Here is a 23,731-nt window from a genome sequence, read left to right on the forward strand (position 1 = left end):
CCCCGCCCATTTTAGTTCTCTCGGGTCTGTAGCCTTCTCCTCCGCGCCTCCCCACCCCCGCTGCTTCCTCTTTAAGGCGGAGCCGGCCGTCGATCTCGCGAGATCCGGGTTGGCGCCGTGACCTCCATGTGGGAGCTAGAGCTCTATAAGTAAACACTCCGCGCCGCGCAGACAAGGCTTCTTCCTACTTGTGAGGTGGGGGTCTGCGGTAGTGGCGGCCCCTGCGACGGGTTCCGGTTTCCTTTTCTTCTCAGCCCGGCTGGGCAGGCGTGCGAGTTCGGAGTCGCCGCCGCTTGTGGGGTCCCGGCGTCTGGTCGGTTTCCCTCATTTGTGTGCGCGCTCGCCCGCCGCCCGCGGAGAGCCGGAGCCGCTGGGGAAGCGGGCCGGGCGGGGCGCGGCGTCCGGAACGCAGGGGGAGACAAAGCCGGGCCAGCCCCCTCTCCCGGCGCCAAGATGTGGATTCAGGTTCGCACCATCGACGGCTCCCAGACGCGCACCATTGAGGACGTGTCTCGCAAAGCCACAATTGAGGAGCTGCGCGAGCGGGTATGGGCGCTGTTCGACGTGCGGCCCGAGTGCCAGCGCCTCTTCTACCGGGGCAAGCAGGTGAGGCGAGCCCACGGCACCTTTCGGGAAGCTCGGGGAGCGGGCTGCAGGGCGCCGCCAGAACGCGTAGGTTGGGCGGGCCCGAGAGCTTGGTGCGCCGCGCGCAGAGAGCACCTGGCTCCACTTCGGGTGGGCAGCCCGCGAGGCTCAGAGTGCAGGCCCAGGCCCCGCCGAGGGGGCGCAGCGGGGTCCCTACGAGCCCTAAAGTGCAGGTGCGCCTGGCAGGGTCAGCGGCGGAGGCACCCAGAGCGCAGAGACCTCACCCCCCTTTCTCAGCCGGTCAGTAGCCTCTGGCACAGCCCGCCGGAGCGCCTGGGTTCCCTAGCTTCCCGCGCTCTGCGGGGTCGGCGCCCCTGGAGGCGGGGAGGGCAGCAGGCTCTGGCGGCCATGCCAGAGTGCTAGTGGGGAGGGCCGACGGCTCCGGCTCCCGGCCCCGCTGACCGGCTAACGGCTCGCATTGCTTCCGTGGCTCCTCTGCGCTCCCGCCTCCCAAATAGGAGGAGGGAAACTTAGAACTCGCTTCCTCTTAGGCTCAAGAACCCTAGGCTGACTCTTCACTGTGAAGGGATTTGAACACACTGAAGATTCGAAGGGTTTACAAAACTTCTGGCTCCTCTTCTAGAATTGGAATCTGTCTTGAAGATTAGAGACTTGGGCTGAAGGAACGAGCTATTGATGGAATTCGGAATCGGGTTTAAACTCCCAGGTATAGGCAAGAAAGGGGGATTATTCCCAGAATGGAAAGGAGTATGAAAGACTGTTTTGCTCTTTTTGCTTCTCACCTTCTGATGTAGTCCCCCTCACACAAGCTTTTAAAACAGCAACTGGAGCATAGCCAGCGTTACATACTTGAAGGCTGAAAGTGGTTTGGCAGTGAGGGTGTCTGTGGGTGTCTCTGGTAGTTGTATGGTATGGCCATGCTCTGGCCTATTGAAGATTTTTCTTACCGGAGAAATCTATACCTAGAGACCCAAGCCTACCCAATTTTGTCTCTCCGCCCCCCCCCCCCCAAAAAGGTGGCATTCTCCAGTTGGATAGACCACAGTTTGGCTTCAGTTCTGTGGTTTGGAGTAAATGTAGCTCTTTGATTTGGTGGAAGTAGCGTTTTCCTATAGCCACAAAGGATTTGAAAGGAGTATTTTTCTTCCCTTCATAGGCTTAGCTTCAAAAACTGCCCAGAAATTTTACTTTGCTGCCCTCTATTTGGACCCTCAAAAGTGGAGTCAATTTTACTTTGCTGCCAGAGATTATACTCTGAGAGAGAAAGAGCCAGGGTTTATTTTAACTTGTTTTTAAATAAGTGATAGCATCTTTGATAGGTGTTTGAAGCTGCTTTATATTGATCCTTTACTGTTTGACTTGTAAAAACAGGTGTTCAATTATACTGTATACTTTGCTTTTGAAATCATATGTGTTAAACACTACCTAAATTTATATTGCTATACCTCTAGTGACTGATACCTTTTTATCTTTTGGTCAAAAGATACTATTTACTATTTTTTAGCTAGGGATATAAGAGTACATGAATTGCTGGGATACTTTGGTGACTTCACAAGAGATAGAAATGAAGCATGAGAATATGTACCTGGGAAACACTCCTAAAGTCTAATGATCAAATATACTAAAAGAAAACATGGCACCTGGCTGTCTTGAGGAAAAAGTAGAAATTGAGTTAAATTCAGGTCAACAAAGTAGACTTCCAGTAAACCAGGAAACTCATTCCGGGTTTAGGGAAAACATGTTGAGGATAATTACCCTTTTGTACCTCTTCCCCCAGGAGAGTTGATAACTCACTACTTTGATTTCTTCAGCTCAGTGATAAACCAGTAGGGATGAAAAATGGACCTTTGGTGCCCCATTGAGTTGAAGACAGAAGGAAGACACTGCTTCAGCTGTGTATACTTCTTTGTGAGCCGAGGAGTAGCCATGGCAGTGATTATTCCCTCCATTCTCTCTTACTCTTTGGAATTCACAGTCCATGGACAGAGTAGTAGATCTATAACCGACAACTACTGGATTGGCATCACAGGGCTGCCCCTAGCCTATAAAATGCCTTTGTGCTTATTTGAAAAGCACCCCTTTACTGCTATGTAGTGAAAAATGTCATAAATAAAAACAAATTTACAGTGTCTTTTATGTTAGGTTTGCTGCTTTTAGTCTTTGGTAAGGTATAGGCAAGAAAGAAATATCCACAACACTTGTGGATATTTATTATAGGTGCTCAGCTAACCCCAGAATTGCAAGTGGTTGAATTTAACAAGACCCCATGGGAGATTCTCATGGCCACCAGAGTTTGAAAATGGATGTTGAAGAATGTCAGTCTCCTAATTTCTTACTATTCAAAGTATGGTCCCTGAATCAGCAGGACCTGCAGCATTAGCTTCACCTGGGAGCCTCACGCCTATTGAAGTAGAATCTGTATTTTTAACGAAGTCCTCAGGTGATCTCAGCGAATTAAATTTGAAAAGCGGAGTAATTGTGTAATTGACTCCACTTTTGAGGGTCCAAATAGAGGGCAGCAATTCAGGGCTATAGAAGTTCTGGTTAGAGTAGGGTAACCTTACTTGGATATTACTCTGGGAGGTTGAGCCTGCATCCTGGGGATTAGGTCTTTAAGGAAGAGTTATGTTGATGGATCTCTAAATATTTTGAGAATCCAGAGGTTTTTCTACTTTGAAAGGATTCTGTCACTTCCTCTCATTCTTTTGTTTATACCACTGTAGGTGGGACATGAACCAGAGCTGAAGGAAAACTTAGTAGTACCCTTTTGGCCCTGGACTCTTTATTTTTACACGGAACACAAAGTAAAAGCATTTGCCTATTTAAAGGGGAGAGAGAAAGTGTGTGTCATATCTATATTATATAGATGACGTGAAAGATACATGAAAATTGTTAAGGGATGCAGGTCCAGGGCATTAAGTTACCAGTAACTCCTTGGGAATGACTTTTCTCACTGCCTTCTCAGCCATTGCCAGTTGGTGTTTGCTTCCTAGTTTTACTTTTTGCATCACTGTTGCAATTCTTGCTATTACCTGGAATCTCTTTCTTCAACCCAATACAGATGCAGGACTGAAGCCTGGCAAAAAACACTCTAAGGCCATTCTTGCCCCTCTAGTATTTTAAATACTGTGCTCCCGTCTTCTAGGATGGCAGTTCCCAAACATTTTCAGCTGTGAGACCTCGATGGACTATAGTTACATGCCTGAAACTCATGGGTGTTTGTGATTTCTAAGTGACTCAATCCCTTCTCCACTTGAGGTACAACATAAGTGACAATAACTTCCAGTCTGTACTTTCGTTAAATTTGGGTGAACTTCACTACTTTTCAAGTAACAGTTCATTCCAACATTCTTCACAAAAGCCTAGCTGTGTGGAAGTTATTATGCAATAGATAGTAATCACTATTTTAGGAAAACTGGAAGAATACCTATGAGTTAGGGAAGAAGTAGATAATCTGGGTAAAAGTGGCTGTCCTAGCAAGCATGAATAATTGAAGGAAAAGTTACATGTTAATGTGGGCCTAACTTCTACAATAGGGCCTCATGTCATGGTATGCTTAGTGTTTTCCTAACTTAAGACATTGCTGTTCCTTTCAAACCAAATACCATTTGAAGCAGCTTATATTATTTTGACCAATTACTTAGTAGAAACTTGTTAGAGGGATTGAGTATAAGAATGTCCCCGCTGTGCCTCTGACTCTTGTGCCTCAGATTTTAAAGGGAAATTATGGAAGCACTTTGAATTTCCAATTATTTTACCACTGAAACAGCTTTCTTCATTTTGGGAAATGTCCTTTCAGTTAATTTGCATATTGTATTACTGGGCTTTTTGTTTTGCATGTTCTATACTGTTAAGAGTTTGTTTTTATCGTCCACTTAGACACTCATAATGTGCAACAGTTGCATGTTTATAATCAAGTTGTACTTTTTCAACAGTTCAGAACTAGTATGGGCTTACCTTTTTTGGGGGAAAGGGCTATTGGAGAATGTCAAAATAAAGATGTGAATGTATAGGTTTTTTTGGGGGGGGGGCTCTTGAATTTTTCTCCAGGAGTTGAGGATTAGGTGGGAGTTGTGCTTTTGTTTTGTTTTTTTAATAAGGTAAGCAATATTAATCTCTAATCCCTGTAAGGGCTTACCTGCTTATTGATTTGGGAAACTCCTTAGGCTTATTTGGAATAAGCATGTAAACCAACCTGTGAGATATTGTCTAATTTCCCTGTGGGAAATTTGTGAATTGTTTGATCCCTTATTGTAGTTAAAATTGTGAATATAATGTGTAGGATTTTGCTAGATGTGTTTTGGGACCACTTGAATTAAAATTATTTAGCATATTAGTTTATCATTTAAGGACAAACTCATTCTTCCCTTTGGTGAACTTTGGAAATACGGTCTACCTGTGTTAGGGAATTGAGAATGAGGACGGGTATTATATACAAAGGGGGGAAAAATGAACAGTGATTAAACTGGTAATGTTTCTGGGGAAATGATAGTTTTGATTTTCATGGAGTTTGGTTTTCTTACTGTATCATGGTAAAATGGCCAACTGAATTTTATAAAGAAACAAAATGGAGACTTAGTTTTCAAGGGTTTCTGTAACAAAGCCACCAAAACCTAGGTGGCTTAAAACATTAGAAATATATTGTCTCCTGTTTCCAGAGGCTGTGAGTCTGAATTAAAAGTATTAGCAGGGCCATGTTCTCTCTGATGGTTCTAATAGAGAATCCTTCCTTATTTCCTTCAGCTTCTAGTGTTGCTAGCAATCCTTTGTAAATTCCTTGGTTTGTAGATACATTGCTCTAGTCACCTGGCTGCGTTCACATCTTCTGTGGTCCAAATTTACACCTTTCACAAGGATGTCAAATAGTGGTTTAGGGCCCACCCAATTTGACCTAATTTTAACTTGATTACTGCTTTAAAGACCCTATTTCCAGATACTCACATGCTGATATTTGGGATTAGGACTTTAATATAATGGGGAGGAGGGGTTGTCACTATTTAATCCATTGCAGAGACCTTACCAAAATATGGGTAAGTTGCAAGATAGTTTATTCATTATTCATCCTGGAAGACTTTTCATGTACAACTTGACAACCTTTACAAATGGATAGAATTAGAGAACTTTAGACAAGTGGAATAGCATGAACAAGACTTGTAATTCCTGCTTTAATTATTTTCTGCTTGATTTTTTAAAAAAAATTACAGTGCTTCAGAAACACAAAATTGTTAAATGTTTTAATGAACACAAGGTCATAAAACCACTCACCTTCAAAATTCACCTTTCTTGCAGTGGATTGAGGTACTGTTAATTTAAATAAAACTTGGTGAGAAACCTAGGGTTTTTCTGCCTACATGTTGAAGTCATGTAAGCAATGATACATTTTTGGTTTCAGTGGCTATCTGTGTTCCTGATAGCTAATATGGAATGATTCTCCACAATTTATTGAGGTCCTGAGATGCTGCTGCCATCAGAGGCCATAAAGTAATAGGAATGGTTTCAGGATCACTAAATTGCATTGCTGTGAATTTTAATAATTTGGCTAGGACATTTGGGGTGACTAAAGATGTGGAAAGAGCAAGTTCTGAGAGAAGCATTTTAATCTTTTTTTATCCTTTTTTTCCAGTTGGAAAATGGATATACTTTATTTGACTATGATGTTGGACTGAATGACATAATTCAGCTACTAGTTCGCCCAGACCCTGATCTTCCTAGCACATCTAAACAGATTGATGTACAGGCCAAACCCTGTTCTAATAGCCCACCTAAAGTAAAGAAAACCCCAAGGGTGGGACCTTCTAGTCAGCCGTCTACATCAACTTGTGATTTTCTTATTGATCCTGGCATTGGGCTGTATAAGGTATGTTGTCTTCTTTAGACTTGATAGTTGTGAAAATAGAGATGTCTGTTCTCTTTAGTATGTTGCAAATAAGTGAAGATTGATTGTCATTTGAAAGTAAAGACTGAGCTGTTGATATTTTAACTTCTGAAAGTCTTTGAAAATTGTGCAATATGTAGATAAATGTATAAAACGTGTACGTACAACCTAAAAAATATAAAGGAAAAACCTGTGTGATTCCACTGAGGATAAGTAGAATAATGCCAATTCCTTTTTAAAGCCACTACCAGAACGTTATCTCCCTTTCTCCTTAAGGGGTAAACTACTTATTCTATTCTGATCTTTTTTGTTTTAGTGTTACTTTTGTTATCTCTAAAAAATGTTTTGTTTTGCCTATATTTGAAGTTTATATAACGGAATTCTTTTTCTCAGCTTTGATTCTCATTAACATATATATTAACATATATTTAATCAATGATTAATAGATAAATTTGGGCTTTTCCCACTTTCACCTGTTTTGAACCTTCTTTGTGTATCCTGGTTCACTGTTCTAGAATTTCTTTAGGAATTGTTACCTAGAAATGGAAGTGCTGGTTCACTCATAGGATATTGCCAAATTGCTCTCCAGTATGTTCTGTTGGTCTGCTTGTGTATCCCTACGCTTGCTATTCTAAGTACTGTAGCCTAGTAGACTGTTACCTCCCTATCCCACATCTCCCAAATCTGTTCATATTTAAGGGTGTCTTGGTGTTTGGCTTTTAACCTTGCATGTAAAAATTTTAGAATTAGCTTGTCAGACTCTACAGATAAGTAATAGAGGATTTGATGGGGATTGTATCTATAGAATAGCTTGGAGAATTGACAACTTTACAATGTTGAGTCCTTCATCCATGGACATGATAGATGTCTCCACTAACTTAGATCTTTTTTATAGCTTTATCAGTTTTCTCTACATATCTTATTTCTAGTGGCTGCATTTTTAATGCTATTATAAATGGTTATCTTTTAAAACTGTGATTTGTTTGCCTACGTATAGAAATGCAGTTGGTAGATACAAGGGTCAATACATATATCAACTTTTTCAAATTCTAATAAATTTTGTAGAAAAATTGAATGACAGTTTTGTTTCATCCTCTCCTATCCTTAAAACTGTTTTTTCTTAACTCTTACTGGTTGGGACAAATTGGGACCAAGACTCAATTTTTCAGAGCATTTTTAAGGCTAAAAATTAAAAATTAGTAGCTGAGGTAAATTAAGAAAATGCAAATAGAGATAATTTTTGATCTAAGGAAAAATGGAAATAAATCCATACGTATAGAATCAAGAAAACTGGCCAAGAGCTATATGTCAAAACTACCTGGCCTAGATGGCTACCCTGATGAATTACCTTAAACCTGTAAAGAATAGATAATTATCTAAATTGACCCACAATTCAAAAAAAAACTTCCCATTGTTTTTTAAATTTAATATAACACTGATACTAAAATAGAGCAAAAAGTACCCCAGTATCATTACATATTGATGTAAAACTAAAATTATATTTAACAGATAAAATTATAACTGTGTTAAAAGAACAGAATATCTTGACCAAGGATGGTTTGTCAAGAAGTGGGATAGTTCATTATTTGGATTTTTTTTTTTTTTAAATATATAGAAGTTTCAGGTATATAACTATCATTTGCCTTCTAAAATTCAGGTTTACAGCTTTATAATTTGATACACTACAAGGTGATCACCACCGTAAGTCTAGTTACCATCCATTACCAGTCAACCCCTCACCCATTTTACCCAAACCCCAATATAGTAATATTAATATAATTCATCATAGTAATAAGCCAAAAAACCCAAATGATCTAATCTAAAAAACAGATCCATTTCTGATTTTTTAAAAAATGCTTTGTAAGTGGAACAGATGGAATAGATGAATATTTTAAACCATACTAGCATCATGCTTATTGGTGGGGAAAAGCCAGAAGCATTCCCATTAAAGACAGGAGCCAGACAAGGAAGCCAGTTAATGCTGTTACTTAACATCTTTCTACATGATGGAGATAGGCAGGAGAACAACAAAGTGTAAATATTGGAGAAGGCAAAGTTATTTATGGATATCTGCAAAGTCTAAGAAGATAAACATATTAGAGCATTATGAGCAATCAGTAAGGTAGTTCTTTAAATACTAATAGCTTTCCTTGCTACAATCATTTAGTAAAAGAAGAAAATTTATGATAAAAAAAATTAAAGTTTGGGAATAAATTTACATGATATGGGCAAGACTTATATCAGCTAAAACAATGCTTTTTATGTAGTCAAAATTTAGAATTTTTTAAGATTTGAGATCGGAGCAAGCGTAAGTGGGGAGTGGGAGGGAGAGGGAGAAGCAGGCTCCCTACTGAGCAGGGAGCCCCACGTGGGGCTCCATCCCAGGACCCCAGGATCGTGACCTGAGCCAAACATAGACCTCTGACTGAGTCACCCAGGTGCCCCAAAACTTAGAATTCTTAATATTGAATGCCCACTTTCCATATTGTCTGCATCACCTGTTGATATCATCCCTCTGAATTAACCAGTATTTTCTATGTTGTTTTTTTTTTTTTTCCTTAAGATTTTATTTGAGAGTGTGTAAGAGTGGGTTGAGGGGCAGAGGGAGAAGTAGACTCCCTGCTGAGCAGGGAGCCCTATGTGGGGCTCCATCCCAGGACTCCACGATTATGACCTGAGCCGAAGGCAGACACTTAACAGACTGAGCCACCCAGGCGCCGCTCTGTTGTTTTCTAAATAAACTTGTTTTAGAACAATTTTAGATTTATAGCATGATTGGGAAGATACTACATTTCCCATATATCCCATACTGGTTTGCCCTGTTAACTAATATTTTACCTTAATATGATACATTAGTTATAAATGAACCATATCTCCTTAGCTTTTATCTAACATCCTTTTTCTATTCCAGAATCTCATCTAGGATACCACATTATATTTACATTAGTGCTATACTAAATAGTTGTTCCTCTTGGCTGTGACAGTTTTTCAGACTGACTGTTTTTGAAGACCTTGATAGTTTCGAGGAGTACTGGTCAGAAATTTTGTAAAATACCCTTCTATTAGGATTCATCTTGTTTTCCTCATCATTAGACTGGATTTACATATTTTTTTGGAGGAAGACCACAGAGGTAAAGTGCTATTTTTATCACATTCTATCTAGTATACAAACTACCAACATCCTATGGGCTAAACCTTAGGTTTTTACATCAGTAGTAACTTATTATACTGTTGATGTGAACCTTAATCACCTGGCTGATGAGGTAGCATTTGTCAAGTTTCTTCCCTGTGAGGTTACTCTTCCCCTACCCCTTTTTCATACTTTATTCTTTGAGATGAAGTCCCTATATGCAGCCCACACATAAGGAGATGGGTTAGTTACAAACCACTTCTTGAGGGTAGATTGTCTACAAAATGTATTGAGAATTCTGGTACCTGGGAGACTTGTCTCTTTTCCCCCATTTATTCAGTTAGTCATTCATATCAGTAGGGATATTTTCCCCCTGTGTCCCTTTGATATACCTCCGTTATTGTGGGGTTTTTTTGTGCTTTTGTTAAAGCACTTTCTTTCTGGCATTAGAAGATGCACCAGGCTCATCTCAGTTATTTCTTGCCCCGGTCCTGGAATCAACCCATTTCTTAAGGAGCCTTGATTCTTTTAATTGGAGAATGGTATTAGAAAGCAAGATCTAGGGTCTAGGTATGTTCCTTGCTACTAGAGTATCATTGCTTTTAGGGCCCTCAGCTGACAGACTAAGGAGGGGTGTGTGTGTGTGTGTGTGTGTGTATACACACATTTATATAGGAATTCCTGTATATCCATGTATCTATATAAGTGTATAGCCATCTGTATGTTAAGCTTACATTATTTTAACTTTTTGGTTAAGGGCAATAATTCAGAAGCTGCTACTTTTGACTTAATGTTTTGGGCAGTGAAGGCATGCATTTGTTTTCAAAGAGGGCCAATTTATATATGTATCCGTAGGTCTGAGCTTAAGGTTAAGCAGTTCTAGTCAACTTAAATTCTTCCTGTTTAACAGGGATGCCTGGGTGGCTCAGTCAGTTAAGCAGTCTGACTTTTGGTTTCATCTCAGAGTCATGGTCTCACTCCCTGCATTGGGCTCTGCACTCATCGCAGAATTCGCATGAGATTCTCTCCCTCTCCCCCAAGCCCCCGCTCAGGGGCTTGTGAGTGCTTTCTCTCGCTCTCAAATCCATAAAAAAAAAAAAAATTCTGTTGAGCATATTTCTCAGTACCCTGCCACGTCTCCAACCTAATGCAAAAAAGCATGATAAACTACTCTCAGCAGATCTGTGCTTTTTTTCAGTGTTAGTACTTTGACTATCAACTACTTCTAGTACCTAACTTTTTTTTAAATGTTTGTTTTTGTTTTTTAAAAGACTGTATTTGAGAGAGAGAGAGAGAGAGAGCATGCATGAGCCAAGGGGAGGGGCAAAGGGAGAAGCAGACTCACTGCTGAGCAGGGAGCTTGACACAGGGCTTGATCCCAGGACCCGTGGATCACAACCTGAACCGAAGGCGGATGCTTAACCGACTGTGTCACCCAGGCACTCCTGTTTTTGTTTCTTTTTAAAGAGGATTTTATTTATAGGACATAGTGTTTTTTGTTGTTGTTGGGTTGTTTTGTTTTTTTTTAAGTAGGCTCCATGCCCAGCATGGAGCTCAGCAGGCCTGAACTCACTACCCTGGGATCAAAACTCAAGCTGAAATCAAGAGTCGGGTGCTTAACCGACTGAGCCAGTGAGGTACCCCTGTTTTATTTTGTTTTTAAAGTAAGCTCTACACCCAGTGTGGGGCTTTAACTCACAACCCCAAGATCAAGAGTCACATGCTTTACTGACTTGTTGGCCAGTCACCTCTCTAATACCTCACTTTTTAAAAAACCCTTATATCTGCTATTAATATATAGCATAGAGATTAAGAAATTTAGCTTTGTCATCAGACTTGCTTTCAAATTCCAATCCACTTCTTCCCATTTGTACAAATGTATTAAGTTTTATATTGTCTTCCTTTCCTCATTTTGAAACACACATGAAATCTGGAACTTAAACTCTCAGAAGGCTATACTGTTGTTTGTAATGTTTAATCAGAGCTGCATTTAACCTTTTAGTTGAAGAGGCTAATAGATTTATTTGCTCTTTTTGGTGAAGCTCAGTAATGGGCATAGGTATTTGAAATTTCACTGATTTTTATTTTTTGAGAGAGCGTGCGTGCGAGTGCACAGAGGGGGAGAGCGGGAGAAGCACACTCCCCACTGAGCAGGAAGCCCAAGGCAGGCCTCAATCCCAGGACTCTGAGATCATGACCTGAGCCAAAGGCAGACGCTTAACCAACAGAGCCACCCAGGTGCCCCTGATTTTTTTTTTTTTTTTTTAAAACATAGAAGTGCTTATTTCTGGATAATTCATCCATTGGATGAATATTTGGTTATCTCATATATATTTGTACTAGATATTAGAGATGGAAGGATAAACAAATGATATTGCCCCCTGCTTTCACAGAATCTTACTAGCTATTAAAACTTAACCTTTGGCTAACCTGAAAACACTTAGAAGCTGCTACTTTAAGTTGATTTGTTGTGAATATTTTCCTTTGAGCAAGTCTCTGAATAGTATATCAAAATTTAATTTGTTCCTAGATCACTAAAATTGGGAAGTTTTTTTTTCTTTTGTTTTTTGCCTTTATCTTGAATTCTTCCTGTTTAAGGAAAGGAAAAGCTTATGTCACTTATGCTTTTGAAGATTTTCCTTTTATAGACATAGGGCTTTCTATAATTAAAATTGCTTTATGGATGAGCAAACAGATTCGGGGCTTTTCCTTTTGCCTAAAATTTTCCTTGGACCTCATGAAAGTGGATACAAAAAGTTAAATTTTCAAGTCAGTATTTCTCAGAACTGTCATAGGTAAACATTTAAACATTTTTTTTTTTAACATTTGTATTTTTTAAATAGTTTTTTTAATTTTATTTTTAATTTAATTTTTTAAATAATTTATTTTTCCTATTAAAAAAAGTTTTAAACTGAAGTTCTTGTCCACCATCATTCTTGTTTTGCCCTATTTGATGTCTGAAACTGACCAAATGTTGCTCAGTTATCTTTTCATATGTTGTAAGAAACTAGATATATCATTATCACACTCGGAGAGCCTGTGGAAGATTGTGCAAAGTCTGGGTACATCCGTTTCCATGGTCTCTGGGAGGTAATTTTCTCAAACAAGGTGGACTTTTGATATCTAAATAGAGTTTAATTCTGATTTTTGGATGTGGAAGCTTTGAATGACTCACAATAGATCCTACTGTTGAAATACTGTCATCTTGGTCCAAACTTTAGAATGAGGATAATAAAGCTTTAGAGTTTAGATAAGTTAACTTTTTTAGATAAACTTTTTACATATATTCTGATGTTCATTATAGGAAATAAAAGAAAGGGGAAACTTCTCAATTACCAAGTAGAAGTCATGGATATTTTAATATCTCCTATTCTTTTGTAATACAGTGCAACTGTGCTTCTTGATTTTGAACCCTTTTGATTATGAAACGTAATAGACAATACAAAAAAGTAGAGCTTAGTGAAATAGGAAGTCAATGTAAATACCACCAAATTAGGAAATGCAAAGCAGTACCCCAGGAACTTCCCATGGGCCCCCTCTTGATTATTACTCCTTCCTCCTTAGTTATAACTAATACCCAAACTTTTTTTTTTTTTAAGATATTATTTATTTATTTATTTGACAGACACACACAGCGAGAGAGGGAACACAAGCAGGGGGAGTGGGAGAGGGAGAAGCAGGCTTCCCTCTGAGCAGGGAGCCCGGTGTAGGGCTCGATCCCAGGACCCTGGGATCATGACCTGAGCTGAAGACAGATGCTTAACGACTGAGCCACCCAGGCGCCCCAGTACCCAAAGTTCTAAGTAGTCATTTCTTCACTTTTTATTAACTTGATCCTATCATTACCCTTTAACAACCTCTTAATTACCTTTAATCCATGTGTGTATCCCTTATTTTGTTAGCTTTATATAAATGGAACCACATTGTATTTTGATTTGTAAATTTTAGAAAAAATATGATGAAATGAGAGTCATGTTCAAAGTCAGAGAAATCTTTCTCAGCTTAGTTCCCACTTCCAGCTGTGTATATCTCCTGAGGACTGTATTTCCTTTTGTACCTCATTGGAAAATAAGGACTTTGTATTGTAGTTATTAAAGGAGGTAATATATATAACAGTAAATTGCTAATATCTTTACTAAGAAGACTATGGTGTTAAGACTATACTGAGATTTAATGAGTCTTAAAATTGTACATATTGATACTTAGTGGAAGAAGACAGTTTGATTTGTGCCTATGCTTGCTAGGTTGACACATCATGTGGATTTAGTCAACTAATCTCTTAATACACAGCAAAGTATATTTATAAAGAAGCTGAGGCTGAGACAGGTTAAATAATTTGTTCAAGGTTATACCAAGTAGATGATAAACACAAACTTAAACCTAGGTTTTATCTGCAAAGCTGGTGTGGGGTTTTTGGTGGTGATGGTGGTGGTGGTGGTGAGTGTGGGTGTGGGTGTTTTAACCTAAGTTAGGAGCTGGTTCTTAAATGAGAGAGCTGGTGTGTTTTAAATGGAACATATAAAGTGCTTAGAGGTATACCTGATATAGTAAGTTCTCCAGTATTTGTTGGTATTTCATTTTTTAATGATTTCTCCTTGCCTCCCATACTTTTTTTTTTTTTAATTCACCTGCTTGGATATGGAAGATTCTTCTCTAAATGTGGCTATATTTTTTTATATGAATAAATCCAGCTCTTCAGCTAACATTTATGTGATTGGGTTTGTTTTTAACTCCATCTCATAACTTCAGTTCAAACACTCCTCCCCCATTAATTTGTTTTCCTGTATCTTTTATGATTTGACATCTTTGGGGGAGGTACTTGCTGGCTAAGGATAGACTACCTCTTTCTAGATAGAAAGAGACAGTAAACAACTTGTCTGTGAGTCCCCCTCCCCCCTGTGGTGGAAGGATGGTTTTTATTTAAGAATTCAATTTATTTATTAAATATAGAGAGATTTAGATATTTCAGTTTTTTAAAGTTTTTATTTTACTTCCAGTATGGTTAACAGTTACATCAGCTTCAGGTGTGCAGTAAGTCTGTTTCATGGTTTCTCTTTTTCCCTTTATTTTCTTAAATTCCACATATGCATATGAGTGGAATCGTATGGTGTTTCTTTTCTCTAACTGGTTTATTTCACTTAGCGTAATACATGATTGTTGCAAATGGCAAGATTTCAGTCTTTTTTTTATGGCTGAATAATATTCCTGTGTGTGTGTTTGTGTGTGTGTGTGTGTACACACATGTACCTCTCCAGTCATTTATCAATTACCGAGGAACACTTGGGCTGCTATAATTTGTCTATTGTAAAGCTGCTATAAACATAGGGGTGCATAAAACCTTTCAAATTAGTGTTTTTGTATTGTTCAGGTAAATATCCAGTAGTGTGAATACTTGATCATAGGGTAGTTCTATTTTTATTCTTTTGAGGAAGCTTGTACTGTTTTCCACAGTGGCTGCACCAGTTTGCATTCCCACCAATAGTGTAAAAGGGTTCCTTTTTCTCCACATCCTCACCAACACTTGGTGCTTCTTGTGGTTTTGATCTCAGCCATTCTGACAGGTGTGAGGTGGTGTCTCCTTGTAGTTTTGATTTGCATTTCCCTAATGATTAATGATGTTGAGCATCTTTTCATTGGTCTGTTGGCCATCTGTATGTCTTTTTTGCAGACATGTCTATTCATGTCTTCTGCCATTTTTTAACTGGATTATTAGGTTTTTGGATATTGTGTTGTATCAGTTCTTTATATATTTTGGATACTAATCCTTTATTGGATATGTCATTGCAAATATCTTCTCCCATTCAGTAGGTTGCCTTTGAGTTGATGTTTCCTTTGCTGTACAGAAACTTTTATTTTGATGTAGTCTCGATAGTTTATTTTTGCTTTTGTTTCCCCTAGGCAAATCTAGAAAGAGGTTGCAACAGCTGATGTCAAAGATGTTACTGCGTGTGCTCTCCTCTAGGTTTTAATGGCTTCAGGTCTCACATTTATGTCCATTTTGAGTTTATTGTTGTGTGTGGTGAGAAAAAGTGGTCCATGTGGGTGTCCAATTCTTCCAACACCATTTGTTGAAGAGACCATCTTTTTCCATTGGATATTTATTCCTCCTTTGTTGAGGGTTATTTGACCATATAACTGTGGGTTTATTTCTGGGTTTTCTCTTCCATTCTATTGATCTATGTGTCTGTTTTTGTGTCAGTACCATACTGTTTTAATTACTGCCACTTTGTAGTAGAATTTTTTTTTTAAAGATTTATTTATTTGACAGAGAGACAGAGGGAACACAAGCAGGGGAATTGGGAGAGGGAGAAGCAGGCTTCCCGTGGAGCAGGGAGCCTGATGTGGGGCTCAATCCCAGGACCCTGAGATCATGACCTGAGCTTGAAGGCAGACGCCTAACGACTGAGCCACCCAGGCACCCCATAGTAGAATTTGAAATCTGGAATTGTGATACCTCCAGCTTTGTTTTTCTTTTTCAAGATTGCTTTGCCTGTTCGAGGTCTTTTGTGGTTCCATATAAATTTTAGGATTGTTTGTTCTAGCTCTGTGAAAAATGATGTTGGTATTTTGATAGGGATTATATTGAATGTGTAGATTGCCTTGGGTAGTATAGACATTTTAACAATAGTCTTCCAATCCATGAGCATGGAATGTCTTCCCATTTCTTTGTGTCATCTTTAATTTCTTACATCAGAGTGTTATGGTTTTCAGAGTACAGGTCTTTTACCTTTTTGATTAAGTTTATTCCTAGTTAATTTTATTGTTTTTGGTGCAGTTGTAAATGGGATTGTTTTAATTTTTCTGCTGCTTCATTATCACTGTATAGAAAGCGAAAGATTTCTGTACACTGATTTTTGTATCTTGTGACTTTACTATGAATTCATTTGTTTCTAACAGTTATTTGGTGGAGTCTTTCAGGTTTTCTGTATATAGTATGTCATCTTCAAATAATGAGAGTTTTACTTCTTACCAGTTTGGATGCTTTTAAAAAAATTTTGTCTAAATTGCTGTGGCTGGAAGTTCTAGTGCTAAGTTGAATAAAAGTGGCAAGAGTGGACATCCTTGTCTTGTTCCTGACCTTAGAAGAAAAGCTCTCAGTTTTTCACTGTTAAGTAACATGTTAGCTGTGGGTTTTTCCATATAAGGTCTTTAATATGTTGAGATATGTTCCCTCTAGACCTACTTATAGAGGGTTTTTTATCATAGCATATCATAACTTTTTATCAATTCAGTTTTTAATTTTCAACTGGATTACCATGAAATCAAAGAAATTACCATGGCAATATTCTGTTTCATGTTATTCATATAAGTTGAAGTATCCTCTTAACCATATTCAAAACCCAGGCTTTACAAAGGATCTTTAATCTCTTGCATGCATTTTGACCCATTCAAATTTGACCTAATTCAGTATATCTGTGTAATGTGCAAAATCCTTTTTAATTTAGAAGCATTTCTTCCACCCAGTTTATATGCATTGTCCTGAGTGGTTAACTAAATGGAGAATTTGTAGTTCTTGCTTACAGTTATAAGTCTAAGGTTTTTACTCAATGCCCTACCTTTTATGAGATAATAAGTTCTCTTAGGAATGCACAATGGAGTATTTTCACATTGCCTTATGTTTCTGTTACCTCTTTCAGTATCAACTGTATGCCCCCTATTCCCTGCTATAATAATTGCATAGTGCTACGTAAAACCTTACATTTTGATTTGCTATGAAAGAGTAATCTCAGTGTCTTCTCCCAAGTATGATCGACCTTAACATTGATTATTTTTTGTTTTAGCTAATGTTGCCTGTAAGAAAGTATGTCTTTGAACTTACCAGTGACTGTTAAGAAGAAAAGCACTTGTGTCCATTTAATGCATGGATTAATTTATGTAATATATACTGTTTCATCTCTGATTTTATCTTTTAATGCTTTATTTCATCACTTAACCTTTGAAGTTCCTATTTACTTATCTTGTCATCTTCTCATCAGGCTTCCTAATACAGTGGCAAGAACAGAAGCATCAAGGTCGATATCTGCAAATTCTAGCTTTACATTTCATTAGCTTTCACTTGGAGCAAGTTACCTTGTCAGAGCTTTTCATTTCTTATCTTGTAAAAGAGGAATTATTAAGCTTGTTAGAGTTAGACAAGCCTGAAGAGAGACTTGCATAATATATGAGTTTTTAACTGAGTACAAACTCCACCCTGGCCCAAAACTATACCATCTGTCAGAATTCTATTGGATACCTTAAGTGGTCTCTATACCCTCAGGAAGAACTAGGTTGATGAGATGATCATCTTGTATTAATGATGTCTTTTTTTTTTTTTTTTTTTTTTTCCCCTTTAAGGGCTTTAAAAAAAAAAAAAATGCTGAAGGGGGAGGTCTCTTGGTTATTGCTCTTGAAAGAGCCTCACCTTTAGATCAGTTTCTTCAGGTTTTTTTTTTTAGGAGAGGTTTTTTGTTTTTTGTGTTTTATTTAACCAGCTTCCATATTGTAACTCTTCTCTGATACCCTTGGTTCCTAATGCACTGTTTTCCTTTTGTCAGATTGCATATTTTAGTTCTGGATTATCCACTAGACTTGAATACGTCTATTTTGCATCTTACAGCTCTGTTCTCTTTATTTTGTACTTTGAGGTACTAAATAATGCATTTACTAGTGACTTATTAACTGGTGATAGAACCTACCCCATTTTGTATGGATGGGTTTGCTAGATTCTTCCCTTTATACATGTGTATAATTCCCCCATGTTCAAGTTTTTTCTGATACTTAACTGTTTTCTGTTTGACTGTAAGTTATCTCTAGGATTCTGAAGAAATTAATGAAGCAAATCAGTAACAGCCACAATCCTGTGAAGTCCCGGATTTTCACTAAGTGACATTCTTATTTAATGACTTGCTAGAACAACACTTTAGGTACATAAGAATGATATTTTTAAAAGTCTAATGTAGACCCAGGCAAAGAGTAAAAATATCTATTTCATTGAATGAAATGAGAAGGAAAGTTAATTTTCATAATAGTAAATAACAGATTTGACAGTATAATCCAAAAAGAATAGTTTTGATCTAATCTTATTACTTTAAACAGGAATAGCTGCAAATGTTGTTAACCATGATAACTCTCAAAATAACTTGAGTTATAGTATGGTTTTTGAAGCAGTAGATGAAATTAAGCTTCATTAACTAATTTTAAACTTTTTTTAGGTAAATGAATTGGTGGATGCCAGAGATGTCGGCCTTGGTGCTTGGTTTGAAGCCCGTATACGTAGTGTTACTAGAGCTTCTGATGGACATTCACGTGGCAAAACTCCACTGAAGAATGGCAGTTCTTGTAAAAGGACTAATGGAAATGTAAATCATAATTCCAAAGAGAATACAAATAAATTGGACACTGTACCCTCTACATCTAATTCAGACTCTGTTGCTGCTGATGAAGACGTTATTTATCATATCGAGTATGATGAGTAAGTGCTCATGCTATTGAGGACTTCGTTCATATTTTTGTTTATAGAAGCAAAGCCTTCCATTTCAAGATTGTTTTCAAATAGTCTTTCTGAAGAAATCTTTTAGGGGTCATATTCAGTCTGTTACCCTTTTAGTGGTTACTGTAACAAGGCTTCTTAATGCTCAGTCATCTCTGGCTCCTAAGTGGTTTGTAGTTTTTCATAAATGAAATGTTAATGCCTTAATGCCTGGCTTAATTTAGTGTGTAAGGGTTTCTTTGTCTCTTCCTCTATGATCTAGTTTTTGGTTTTTGGTTTTTTGAGTTTTTTGTTTTGTTTTTGGTTTTGTTTTGCTATGTAAGGACATGTAGAGTAGAGCTATTAGGATAAGGTTGAAATGTTTTTTAAATAGCTTATTGAGAAAATTAACATACACAGTGTACTCATTTAAAGGGTACAATTCACTGTTACTAGTGTATTCACAGGATTGTTCTTTACCACAAACCAGTTTTAGAACATTTTTGTCCCCTCCCCACAAAAAAACCCCATACCCAGCAGTCACTCCCTTCCCCCCAATAAAATGTTTTTAAATGTTCTTTTTTTAATTTTAATTTTATTTTTTTAAGATTTTACTCATTTATTTGTTAGAGAGCACATGCCCGTGAGTGCACAAGCAGAGGGAGAGGCAGGCTCCCCACTGAGCAAGGAGCCTGACGCCAGACTCAATGCCAGGACCCTGGGATCATGACCTGAGCCCAAAGCAGACGCTTAATCGACTGAGCCACCTAGGCCTACCGTTTTTAAATGTTCTTATGAAAACAGTATTATGAACTTGCCTTGAGGGCCAAGATTCTAAAATTGATTTTTTTTTTTTTTTTTAAACCTGTTTTCAAAATTCTAGTATAAAAGTTACCATTGGGGCAGATTTAGTGTTTATTCAACACACTAAATGAACTTGTCATCACTCAAGTGATAACCTTAATATGCATGGAAAATATTAGGCTACCAAATCTTGTATCAAGTATAAGAGTTCAAGATCCTAAAATGGTTTTAATTTCCCCCGCCCCCCCCCAATACAATGGTGTAAAAGACTTTGGTGTTAAGCTACATTTCCAGCATGCCTAGAAAGGGGTCAAAGGTAGATCTCATTAGTCATTACGTTTCTGATACATCCTGTGGTTGTGGCTAACTTGCCAACATTGCTTATTTCAAGTGAGACTTCATACAATAAATAGAATATCATGTCGAATGAATATTAAGATCTGGGATTGGCCAGAACTGGCAATATTGGTAAATTGAGTCTGGGATAGAAAGGGATTAGAGTTGGTGTGTTGATAGCAGTCCGTCTGAGTTTGTGAATGCTGTGACAAAGGGTATTGGGGACTGTAGCTATCTGTATATCTGCTGTCAACAAGTAGAGTTCTTGATTTGCTTTGAGTTTTATTTCTTAGAGAATAGAAGAAGAGTTATTTGGCAAAAAATATTGTACAGAATGTCAGGGCAGAGAAATAGTGTAATCTTTAAACAGTAAGTGAACTAAGGCTTACTAGATTTTTAACAGTTTTAGGTGACTATTGGTTTTGGAGTAAGACTTCCAAGGGATAGGCCTGAGTTTGGTGTAATGCTAGGGCACAAATCACTATACCTTAGCATTTATTTGGCTTTTTTTTGTGGGTTTTTGTTTTTGGAAGGAGAAATTTGTCTGATTAGAATAAATGTTAGTAAGAGTCTAAATCCAACATGTATGAGAAGACTAAAATTATTTGTCCTAAATACTTTGATGTGATAGAATTAAGTGTTTCACTGCTGGCAACTTAAAGATATAGCTGAACTGTCTTTGAGAAATAAAAGATGACAAAAGCTTAAGTGGTAGGTGAATGTCATTCACATCTTTAAAAAGAGAAAAAGACTATATAAAACAAAGTATAAAATAAAATGGATGAGCTTTTGGATAAGAGTCTCAAGTAACAGAAGACTGGTGTATGCACCTAGAAGGAATCATGACCCAGTATGGATAACAAATCCTGTTAAAGTTTTGTTCCTCATGGTTATTGGAAAGTAAGTTAAAAATATGTTAAAGTGCCTGTTGATCTCAATAATAAACAAGTTCTTGATTCCTTGGATGGAGGATGCATTGAGGAGTGCTGTTGGAGTGGTGGTGTTTTGTTTTTTTTTTTTTCCGAGTAGTAAGCTCCAAGTGAGTCAATAGAATGTGGCTATTAAATAGTTATATTGTAAGGATGTTTTATCAAAAGATAGCTAGAATAAGCAGGGTAATGTTACTGTTGTACTCACCTGATTATTCCCTACTTGGAATATTATTTTCCATCTCTCATGCTTTAAGAATACCAACAGGACCTGGTGCATCATCAGAGTAGAACCCAAAATGTAAAATTATCATGAAAAGTAACTGAAGGAACTAAGTATTTAGCTTAAAAAGACATGGATCATTATAGCTTTCACATTTAAAAAAAATTTTATTATGTTAATCACCATATATTACATCATTAGTTTTTTTTTTTTTTTTTAAGATTTTATTTATTTGACAGAGACACAGTGAGAGAGGGAACACAAGCAGGGGGAGTGGGAGAGGAAGGAGCAGACTTCCCGCTGAGCAGAGAGCCCGACACAGGGCTCGATCCCAGGACCCTGGGATCATGACCTGAGCCGAAGGCAGACGCTTAACGACTGAGCCACACAGGCACCCCTACATCATTAGTTTTTGATGTAGTGTTCCATGATTCATTGTTTGTGCATAACACCCAGTGCTCCATGCAGAGCGTGCCCTCTTTAATACCCATCACCAGGCTAACCCATCCTCCCACCCCCCTCCCCTCTAGAACCCTCAGTTTGTTTTTCAGAGTCCATCGTCTCTCATGGTTTGTCTACCCCTCCGATTTTCCCCCTTCATTCTTCCCCTCCTGCTATCTTTTTTTTTTCCTTAACATATATTGCATTATTTGTTTCAGAGGTACAGATCTGAGATTCAACAGACTTGCACAATTCACAGCGCTCACCATAGCACATACCCTCCCCAGTCTCTGTCACCCAGCCACCCCATCCCTCCCACCCCACTCCCCACTCCAGCAACCCTCAGTTTGTTTCCTGAGATTAAGAATTCCTCATATCAGTGAGGTCATATGATACATGTCTTTCTCTGATTGACTTATTTCGCTCAGCATAAAACCATCCAGTTCCATCCACGTCGTTGCAAATGGCAAGATCTCATTCCTTTTGATGGCTGCATAATATTCCATTGTGTGTATATATACCACATCTTCTGTGTAGGAGAAAGTTCTTTACAACATAGATGGTAAATTTAGGATAACCTAAACTTCAAACCAGTCAAATCTCTAAAGATAGAGAATGGTCTGCCCTGAACAGTGAGCAGTAAACAAGCATTGGCCATCTTCAGTCATATAGACTGGGAGATTTAGTAGAGATGTTACATTGCAAAGAGAACTTAGAAAGTTTAAGTGATTAGATTAAGTGACCCCTAACTTAGAATAATTTTTATTTCTGCGATAGAAGTTCTCAGTTTTTTTGGACTTAAGCTTACTTAGATAGGCATTAAGTATTTACAGGCTACCATCCCATTCCGTTTTTGATACTGACTGTTGTCATTTCGCTCAGTGAACTAACCTCATTTCTCTCCTGTTCGAGTAAATTGAAAGTAATCTGCTTAATTAATAATCATACCTCCAAACCTCTGAGTATAATAGTGTAATTTGAGCAGGCTGTCACTTAGCCAGGGCAGAGAGGTACATGGGACCAAGGAACCCCAAAAAGCCAAATAAAATCTAGTGGTAGACATGGTCCTAAAACATAAATTTGTTTTCCTAATCTTCATTTTTCCTTTCAAAAATTAAAGATTAAAACCTTGTAAATTCATGAACAGATTGAGATTTATCTGAAATATTTTAAGATTTAAGAGTTTTACTGTTTGTAAGGGTTGTTTTTTTGTTTAAGATTTGAGAGAGCTCGTGCACTCACTAGCAGGGGGAGAAGCAGAGGGAGAGGGAGAAGCAGCCTCCTGGTTGAGCAGGGGGCTCAACTCAGGGCTTGATCCCAGGACTCCGGGATCATGACCTGAGCTGAAGGCAGACGCTTAACTGACTGAGCTGCCCAGGTACCCCATAAAGGTCCCTTTTCTATAGATTCTTGATGGACATAGACTGAATTGTTGAAGGCTTCTAGTGAAGATCTTGTAGTTCATCAATCATAAGGCCTAGGTTAGGCTTGTCAGCTTTATGTTTCACATCTACTGTAAATAATATAAAGCAGACACGTGATGTTAACATCAAAGTGTCTGGTACAAAGTAGGTATTTGTGGGTTTGTTTTTTTTTTTTTCTAATTGCTATTCTATACGACTTTGCTGTTACCCTTGTCTTAGCAAGGGCTTTGTATTTTTAGAACTCAACGTAGTTAAGTACTTGGGAGGAAAAGAGTTGGCAGTAGGAATATTAAATTTATACTTAAGAGATTTAGATTCAAAGGAATTCTGAAATCCTCCTTAAGGTTTTTAAAAAGTACCCGGTTAATGGGAATGTACAACATGGCTGTGAGGAGAGCTACCATTTTTCCTCCCAAAGCCATGATTACCGGGAAGAGACTATGCCTGATGAAAAGTGGTATTTTGGACAAAAAAGGGGGGGGGGGATTCAGAAATGAGTGAACGTCAGGGTAATA

General features: G+C 38.1%; 1 protein-coding gene across 1 annotated transcript in view; it reads left to right on the top strand.

Annotated features, from left to right (window-relative positions):
- Nucleotides 1–319: 319 nt before the first annotated feature.
- UHRF2 (ubiquitin like with PHD and ring finger domains 2) overlaps nt 320–23,731 on the top strand; it is a 93,315-nt gene continuing 69,903 nt past the window's right edge. The window contains exons 1-3 of the mRNA XM_021682408.1: nt 320–606; nt 6,230–6,463; nt 18,803–19,062. Of these exons, the coding sequence (XP_021538083.1) occupies nt 454–606; nt 6,230–6,463; nt 18,803–19,062 (647 nt within the window). The 5' untranslated portion in view covers nt 320–453. The remainder of the gene's footprint in view (nt 607–6,229; nt 6,464–18,802; nt 19,063–23,731) is intronic.

The sequence above is a fragment of the Neomonachus schauinslandi genome, chromosome 13 (assembly GCF_002201575.2).
Source record: "Neomonachus schauinslandi chromosome 13, ASM220157v2, whole genome shotgun sequence".
Lineage (NCBI taxonomy): Eukaryota > Metazoa > Chordata > Mammalia > Carnivora > Phocidae > Neomonachus > Neomonachus schauinslandi.